We start from the raw sequence: 8947 nt of genomic DNA, 5'->3' as shown, positions 1-8947 counted from the left end.
GGAACAGGAAAAACAAGGAGAAGAAACTAAAAGCAATGGAGAGGGTGGGGGAGGGGAGTGATAGTGATGCGGTAGCGACAAACGTATACCTACCGCCTACAATGAAAGAACAGTGTGATAATAATTCACGCTGGTATAATAAATGTTATCTTGTTTTAGGAATTGTGGGAGTTTCATTGACTGCATTAGGGCTATATTGGGGGCGTGCTCGACATACCCCCTGTCCAGATCGGCCTCCCCAGAAAGCGAAAAAAACAGAGCACGTAGCAGCTCCATCCGGAACAGTTCCGACAGGGGAGGGGGAGGGGGAGGGGGTGTTCCCAGCTCCTCTACATTGTATGAGATGGATTAACTCCCCATATTTTTTATTTTTATTTTTTATTTTATATACTAGTCAGCAATCATGGATATTAAAACAGTTGTAAACACAATGTACGATGGTATTGTAATCGCAGGACTTGCGATGGGATATCTTATGATCTCCAGCAAATTTCTGAAAATAGAGGTTGGCGATCCAAGTCGTCCAAATTTGACTCGATTGGTAAAATTAGGCGGTGCGACTGCTGCCGCGGTAGCAACCAAAGATCTCCTTGAACAGAAAAATATTATTCCTGCAGAACCTTATACTGTGTAATGGGCACCTTCGGAATAATAATAATATTCATCGAACATTTATACTTAGTAATATATACATACAACGTACAACGATGATCATTTGGATTGAAAGCAAACAGGTGAACCTGTTACTGTTAATTTTTACCCTTGTATTGACACGACACAGTTTACGAAGATAAGACTGCTAGAGTGCGGACTATATAATTCATGGCATAACATAACATCGACGAATAATGTAATAAAATATCAAGAAGGTGACCAACCGAAGAAGACTAAATCAATACGTCCAGGTAACTACAATATCGATACGTTAAACAAAGCAATCGGGTTGAAGCAAAAAATTAATTTTGAAAAACATCTGCCGACAAACCATGTTCTTCTAACTTTGGCTAAAGATGTTAAAGTTATTTCAATGCTACAGGTAGCTTTGCCAACGTCGTTGGCTTTTCAGATAAGCCAGAGGACAACCCAGTTATAAAAAGTACTATGAGTCCGAAGAAAGTGGATTTCTTAACAGTCACTAAATATATAGTTCATTCAGATGTAGTCGATGTTACTGGAAATTATGTTTCATTTGGTTCGGGTGCCTCCGGAGGATACATACAGGGGAAAGTATCGAACTGTTTACAAATACTTCCCATCCGGGATACGAGAGAAATAAGTGAAAAGGTTACTTACGATTTTAAAACGGAGCAATTTCTATGCCATTGAGAAAAGGGGGAGATTACATGAATTCAATGCGTATCTGGATAACAGATCAGGATGGGAACATGATCGATTTCAATAACTGGCCAATTAGCTTTTGTATTGAATTATTGTAGTCCCGAAGCATTCCGAAGGAGCCCCCTACCGGTGTAACCCTATCGGAAGATAAACCATCCCACGACTAATCCTCCAGCAATATAGATCATCTCATATTTCTTTTGCTCAGGGCTGGGTTGATAATAATCTGAGAATTGCGCTAACCGCTTGCGCTGGACTTGACGTAGAGTTGCTTTGCACCGCTTCTGCTTCTTCCAGGATTTCTGCATCTGTATCTCTTAATTCTGCCGCAGCATGTGCATCCTTTGCCTGATTTTCTCTTTCCCAGTCAGCCTGTAGTAATCTTTTTTCTGACCAGACGTTGCGATCATGTTCAAATTTTTCTAATGCTTTATCATGTCGAATTTCTCTTCAATAAGAGCCTCACCATTCCCAGAAAGCTTTTGTCCGATAATATTTCCTCCTGTGAATGCCGTTGCATTTAATACAGCACCGAGAACTGTCATTCCTATAGCTGAAGCCATGACTGTGTATTGTATATTACAAGGTATTATTTTAATTTTCACTGTATATAGGTCCCTACGGAGTATGTCTGATCCAAGTGGCTTCGGTCTAGGTACAATTCGTATGCAAAATCTTGAGCTTGAAGATCTGAGTGATGTTAAAGTTAACAATAATACTAAGATGGCTGCTAATCATAATAAGGATTACGTCCTTCGTTATAAAGACCGCGAAAAATATTTCGTTTTAGCCAATGCCGCGGTGCAATCCCACGAGCATGCTGTAGAATTTTCCGAACTTAAAGACATTGATGAAACTGTAATTGACGCCACAAAGGCTTCGAATGATTCTACTCCTTTTGCTCTGACATGGGATTCGGCTAGTCAGAAATTCATGCCTTATAATGTGCCGCGTAACATCTTAGATATATTGGATAGTGAAATTGCAGGAGGTGTTGCTGAACCACCAGGAACTCCGAATGTGATTTATTTTGATAGCAATGTAAACAAATATAAATTGTTAGATTTTCGTAGTTGGCTTACTCCTACAAATCCATACATTGCACTTCTTGGTATACCAATCATCTTAAAATTAGTCCTCTTAATACAATAATGAAGGCAGATAATACACTAAGAAGGTGGATAAACGAGGGGGAGAATTATTGCTCGTATACAGCTAGCGGAGTTCCAGTTAGATTATTTTGGGACACAACTTTAAAGAAACTGGGTCTTAAAAGTGTCGGTGATGAGGCAGCTGAATTAACTTTACAGACTGTAAATCAACAGATGACTGATAATATGAAAATACTTCAACATGGTACAGTTCTCATTAGATGTGTAAAGTTAGTACTGGAGATGAATTTGACGATTTGGTTGGATATTATGCTATGAAAACAGATAACAGAACAACTTGTGATATTATCATAAGTATTGATAAAGATCGGGGAGGGGAAATGAGTATTGAATGTTTTGTTGGTGGGAATAGAATAGAGAACGACTTAGGAACTACATTTGTACGTAGAGATAAAAGAGTGAACACTTTAGATATCAGTACCATTCATCTGAAACGACTCATTTTGTTTGAAGTAATGGTCTTCCGACATATTTTAAGTTCAGAGGAAATTACTAAAATTTTATCTATCGGGTGAACAAGTTAACTAGAGTCGTTCAGAAAATGTTTCTGAAAACTGTAGAATGACAGACATTGAACATGACATCACAAGTTACTAAGCAACATTCGAAGCCCGGTATTGCGAAACGTTCCGTAGGGGTATTGCGAAATTCCCTACTGGAAAGTTCCTGCCTGAAAACGTACCGATAGGGGTATTGCGCAACATCCCTATGGTTCCGCTCGTTCCGACGACTCCAAACATAGTGAAAAGGGAACAGCCAGCAGATAAAATTCACAGACCCGCACCTTCGGAACTGTTCCGATACGGGTTGAAGAGCAGACCGGCTCCGGTACGGCTCAGTCAGAATCTATCTAACAAATGAGAGAGAGAATAGAATGTCGTTCTGTTTTGCTCAGTGGGGGTGAGTCATAGCTACTGTATTGCGCAAGTTCCATTTGGAATGACTCAGCAGGGAATTCCCTGCTTAGTACAGGACAATGCACTACTGCGCAAGCTGCTGCGCGTGCGTGAGTTCGTATATAGGTCAGTGTCATACTTTAGTTACATGGATGGTTAATTTTTCCTTCGCTTCATGTAGATAAATGAATAAAATGGGGGCTGTAAAATTCTATTTATCATAATAAGGAATATTCTATTACTACTTATGTATGTATGTATGTATCGTTTTAATTGTTCAAAATTCATTCATATATCGGTTCAATTAAACCATCATCTACTGTTATACAGCTTTGTAGAGAGACTATATCTTATTGGAATTCAAGAAATATGTAGAGGTGTTTATTCTATATGTATACCGGAGTTTTATTGGAATGTATTGCAGAGACGTGGTCACACAATCTTGCATCATTCGCTAAGATAAAAGTCATCACCGCGCCAGCATCGTGTCGTTTGTTACAACGTTGTTGGTTATCGCACCAGTGTTTTCCTCAATGAATAATCGAGATGATAGCGAGGATACTAGGATATGAGAATTGTCGTTTTTTCATAATACAGTACAAACCCTAGGTGCTCTACTCATTTCAGTCTTTCTTATTTTGATACGAGGTAAGGTAGAATGCGCCTGGGGCACAGATTCGGACCCTCAAATTTTTACAATTTAATTCTTTTTTGGCCTACCACTTGCAGGGACCCATTTTGAAGCTTATGGCGTAAATAAATTTTTCACCGGCTCATTTTTGTCAAAATCAGGAATTTTCTTTTCCCCATGATAACACAGGGGTGGCGGACATTTTGAATTTCAAATATCGGTAAATATTGGGTACTTTGTTTCTCCAGTACCAAAATTTTCACGGTGAACCCATATTTATTTTCTTGATTTTGAAAGAGAAAGTTTAAACATTTGCTTGAGGAAAGTTTGAGCAAAGGTTTAAGTTGAGGTGCGAACTGCCTGAAAGAGCTTTGTATTCAGGCGATGCATGCAAGGACTCGCGTAGAGAAAACTTGAATAAGTGTGTCTTTGTCACTTTGTTGTTGGTCCCTTACACCTGTGAACGGCACTAAGCCGGAGCATATGTTTCCACGCGATATCTCTCTGAGACAATACCATCGAAAACACGCGTGATGAGAATTTCCGGTGTATAAATATATAAATCCACAGCTTATTGTGTGAAGTTTAAAGCCAAGATAAGTCTCAAGAGGCACAAGAAAGTTTTCCAGTATGTTCTTGCCTTTAGCATTTTTGGTTTCAGTTATTGGCGCAGTCTCTGCAGCCATAAACGGTAAGTGTGAGCTTTTCACATTTCTTCATTTGTGCTAGTAGTAAGTTTCTTTAAGTTGAACTTTGAGAAAATGGTGATGTTTTGTCTTCATAAGTCGTCTTTTATACCTGCTATGATTTTGGCCCTATACTTTTTGTCTGAAATCTGGAGAAGAAATTTAACATGATCAGTATTCGCATCGAATGATATCGATTTAGAGTAGATACAGAAATAGACAACACGAACGGACAGCCAATGAATAACGATCTAATTTGGTGATGTGCCAGTAAAATTGGAAAAGGGTTGTTTGAAATTTTGTGTTATGTAAAAACAAAAGTTCAAACCACCCTTTCAAATTTAATCAAATAATCGTTCGCAAAGTTGGGATGATATCTTGCTCATTAGGTAGTTCTAAATTACGATGGTATCAGAGCTTAATACGTTGCTGATCGGAAAGTGTATATTTCATCGGCAACTTCTCAATTACATTAAAATCTCCCCAGGTGAGACATGTGGCCAGCCTTCCATACCAGCAAACCCTTCAGCTCAGATTGTCGGTGGCAGGGAAGCAGTGCCCGGTAGTTGGCCCTGGCAAGTCAGTCTACGCCAACTCGGTGTTCATGTCTGCGGTGGTTCTCTCATCGATTCCAAGTGGATCCTGACTGCTGCACATTGCTTCGGAAGGTCAGTCATCTCTGTGTAGCGAAATACTTTCGGTCGATACCACCTGAGCTTTTCTAAGTTAATATGGTACTTCTTCATATGAAATAACACCTTTTAGTAACTTGTATCCCAGTTTTGTTGTTTTTTAATGTTTGTTCATTGAACAAGCAAGTCATATCAACTTGAAAAGGGGCGTCAGGAACATTTAAGTCAGTTTCTCTGCCTGTGTCTGTCTTTGTCTTTGTCTGTGTCCTGTCTGTCTTTGTCCGTCCGTCTTTGTCTGTCTGTCTCTGTCTGACTGTCTGTCTGTCTGTCTGTCTCTCTCTCTCTCTCTCTCTCTCTCTCTCTCTCTCTCTCTCTCTCTCTCTCTCTCTCTCTCTCTCTCTCGCTCCAGTGATCACCCTACCATCCCCTTCCGTAGTTCAATTGTTAGTATATGCATCGCAGCCACACTATATTCTGTGATAAATACGCGCTTTTACGTAAAATGCATATTTTCATCCTTTATATCTTGCTAATATATTTCTGCATTTCTGCAATCATAAAATTCTCACTCTGAAAATTCCTTCGTTGAAGTTTTCCTGATCCTTGTGTATGCTAACTTTTGATACATTTTTCGCCATTTTTGTTTGGAATTTCAACCGTAACTCCTTGTTCTACTCCCCATAGCATGTTGATATACACAGTGTTCAGCTTGTCAACTCAGCCCGTACGTGTGTAAACTGCGTTGTTATTGTTGAAAAGTGACTTCTGGTCCCGACTAGAATTCAAATGTAAACAATAACAATGCATTTTACACGTGCAGCCGCTAAGTTGACAAGCTAAATAGAAGGCGTTTCAGCATTCTTTTATATAGGAGTAGAATAAAAAGTTGCAAATTGACATACGAAATAAAAATAATGAAAAAAATCACAAAAAATTAGCATTACTGGCTTTTTTAACTATGATGATTTTAATGTCCTTCAATACTTATCACTCTACTTTTATGAAGGTTTTTACCAAACTTCTCTAATTTGTTGCTATGATCTAGCGGACCAGGAGTACCAAGTTCATGGAGTGTTGTACTCGGCGAGCACAACCTTCGGCTGTCAGATGGAACAGAACAGACGCTTCAGGTGTCCCGGATCATCAAACACGAGAACTACAACGATCTCACCTCGTACAACGACGTCGCTCTGATGGAACTCTCCGAGCCAGTGGTATTTACCGACCAGGTGCAGCCTGTGTGTCTTGCGAATACACCACTGGCTGACGGCAGCATGTGCACCATTACCGGATGGGGAGACACAGAAAGTATGAATAAGTCATTCTTCTCATGATTATTTAAAACCGACTTTCTTTTACCAGATAATCATTTCATATAGTGCAGAAAAATCAGAAAAAAAACACACGATCTTGGATCTGATGAGGGCCACTGTACTTCATTTTACTCTCGTTTCTACACAAAGGTTGTCGACCAGACTTGAATTTGCGAACAACTTATTAGACTGGTATGGACCCTGGTCATCAATATTTTCATTACCAATGAATGACAAATAATTAGTTAAATAATCATTCAATAGATGTCACTTTATGTAGATTTGAATCGTTTTGTGGTCACTGGCAAGATATCCGTGTGATTAACTCTGACTTTTAATGAAGGAAATTAGGAGATTTTTGCAAACGAGTTGAATCTGTAGCAGAGAGAGAGAGAGAGAGAGAGAGAGAGAGAGAGAGAGAGAGAGAGAGAGAGAGCGAGAGAGAGAGAGAGAGAGAGAGAGAGAGAGAGGAGAGAGAGAGAGAGAGAGAGAGAGAGGAGAGAGAGGGGAGGGAGGAGAGAGGGAGAGAGGGAGGGAGGGAGGGAGGGAGGGAGGGAGGGAGGGAGGGAGAGAGAGAGAGAGAGACAGAGAGAGAGAGAGAGAGACTGACAGACAGACAGAGAGACAGAGAGACAGAGAAAACAAAACATAACAGATATGGCCATTGCCTTCAAGAAAGTTGATAATTAAACCCATTTTAGAGCGTCGAGAACACTACTCGATGGATGTTGATGAAATCAACGAAGTAAAGTACAAATACTATACAGCTTATCCAAAAGTCCTTATGACGTATCTCATGTGGTTTTCTTTGCCGTTCAGATACCGGTGCATACTGGATTCTACAGGAAGCTGATGTGCCTTCGATTACCAACGAGAAGTGCCAGGATAAATACAGCAAACCTGGTGTTTCAGATGGAATGCTCTGTGCTGGGTATGACCAGGGAGGTATCGACGCTTGTCAGGTGAGTTCAACGTGATAAGCTGCCTGTATGTTTTTTTGACAGAGAATATTCAGTCGTTTTATTACTTGCGTGTGCGTTTTTGCAATCTTATTTTTTTCGTTGAAAACTCGCTGGAAGTGTCAACTCTACACTGAATAAAACTGATGACTTCGAACAAGTATTTTTTCCGTAATCTTCCGTGTTTCCGCCAATGTGTAAGCATTGTGTAACGTGAAAAGGGTCTATCTCGAAATGTACATCCTTTCTTCGCATGCATTTGCACTTTTGTGGTTTCTGTGGGCAGAAAGAGCGCCATCTTTGTCAAGATGTCGAGTATTCGTCTCGTGATGAACAAGTTCAAACCACGCACATCTAAGACTGAGAATGGAGAAGAGAGCACACAATAATTTACACAGTTTGATTCATACCGGAATTCTGTTAATTCAAGCCACAAATACGCCATCATATTCAATTTTACTACCTCAGATTTTTTAATTGTCAGTAAATTCATCAACGTTGATTATAGGCCTAGATATAACCGAGACACTCTCAGACGATAAGTATGATCGTTTTACAAGTAAACAACGAGCAATCTCTCCATATTGGTGACGTACATTTAAATTCACTTGTTTTCAAATTGATATAGTTAATTACAAACTAAGTCGGCCTCGTCCTCTTATTGCTCTGATGGATTTCGTCCATTTTAACTGCACAGGGAGACAGTGGCGGCCCCCTTGTGTGGCAAGATTCTACCGGAGTGTGGGACCAACACGGCATCACCAGCTGGGGAGTGGGGTGCGCTGAGCCAGACTACCCGGGTGTGTACACGCGTGTGTCCGAATACTTCGACTGGATCGACGGAAAGCTTAGGTTTCGTTGGAATTAATTATGCATGAACTTTGACGTTTTTATCGTCTGCCGCATTTAACTGTTCAATCATATCGTCAGGATAAAAAATTATGTGATGTAAATTCTTGACAAATTCGACTCTTTATTATTATTTTGTAACTCAGTGTTTTCATTTATACACTTTACAAAGTCACACGTTATTTTCGACTCAAACTCGACTTAAACTTTTGCTCAAACTTTCCTCAATGAAACTTTCAACCATGCTCTTACCAAATCAAGAATAAAAATCGGGGGTCACCGTGCAACGTTAGGTGCTAGAGAAACAATTACCTGACACTACCGATATTTGAAATTCAAAATGGCCGCCAACCCTGTATTAAAGGGACATTATTTGTATCTTTTGACCTTATATTGTTGCAAAACAAGAAGTTGATAATGTTGTTCGACTAATTGAAAGATGTCTAAAGAACGGTCGACCATAGACAACTT

At 39.8% G+C, this 8947-nt stretch overlaps 1 protein-coding gene across 1 annotated transcript; it reads left to right on the top strand.

Moving 5' to 3' along the window:
• The first annotated feature begins 4570 nt into the window (after positions 1–4570).
• On the top strand, positions 4571–8580 carry LOC139122381 (serine protease hepsin-like). The gene is made up of 5 exons (XM_070687766.1): positions 4571–4728; positions 5211–5391; positions 6401–6663; positions 7488–7630; positions 8325–8580. Exons 1-5 carry the CDS (start codon positions 4668–4670, stop codon positions 8493–8495), a joined length of 819 nt encoding a protein of 272 aa, XP_070543867.1. The 5' UTR covers positions 4571–4667; the 3' UTR covers positions 8496–8580.
• Positions 8581–8947: the final 367 nt, after the last annotated feature.

The sequence above is a fragment of the Ptychodera flava genome, chromosome 22 (genome assembly GCF_041260155.1).
Source record: "Ptychodera flava strain L36383 chromosome 22, AS_Pfla_20210202, whole genome shotgun sequence".
Lineage (NCBI taxonomy): Eukaryota > Metazoa > Hemichordata > Enteropneusta > Ptychoderidae > Ptychodera > Ptychodera flava.
This window is presented reverse-complemented; position numbering and strand designations above follow the sequence as displayed.

Bases quoted from the DNA above. Each gene is read 5' to 3' on its own strand.
- LOC139122381 (XM_070687766.1), top strand. From the start codon at position 4,668: ATGTTCTTGCCTTTAGCATTTTTGGTTTCAGTTATTGGCGCAGTCTCT. The intron at 5,392-6,400 runs GTCAGTCATCTC...GCTATGATCTAG, and splicing joins GCTGCACATTGCTTCGGAAG to CGGACCAGGAGTACCAAGTT. The intron at 7,631-8,324 runs GTGAGTTCAACG...TTAACTGCACAG, and splicing joins GAGGTATCGACGCTTGTCAG to GGAGACAGTGGCGGCCCCCT.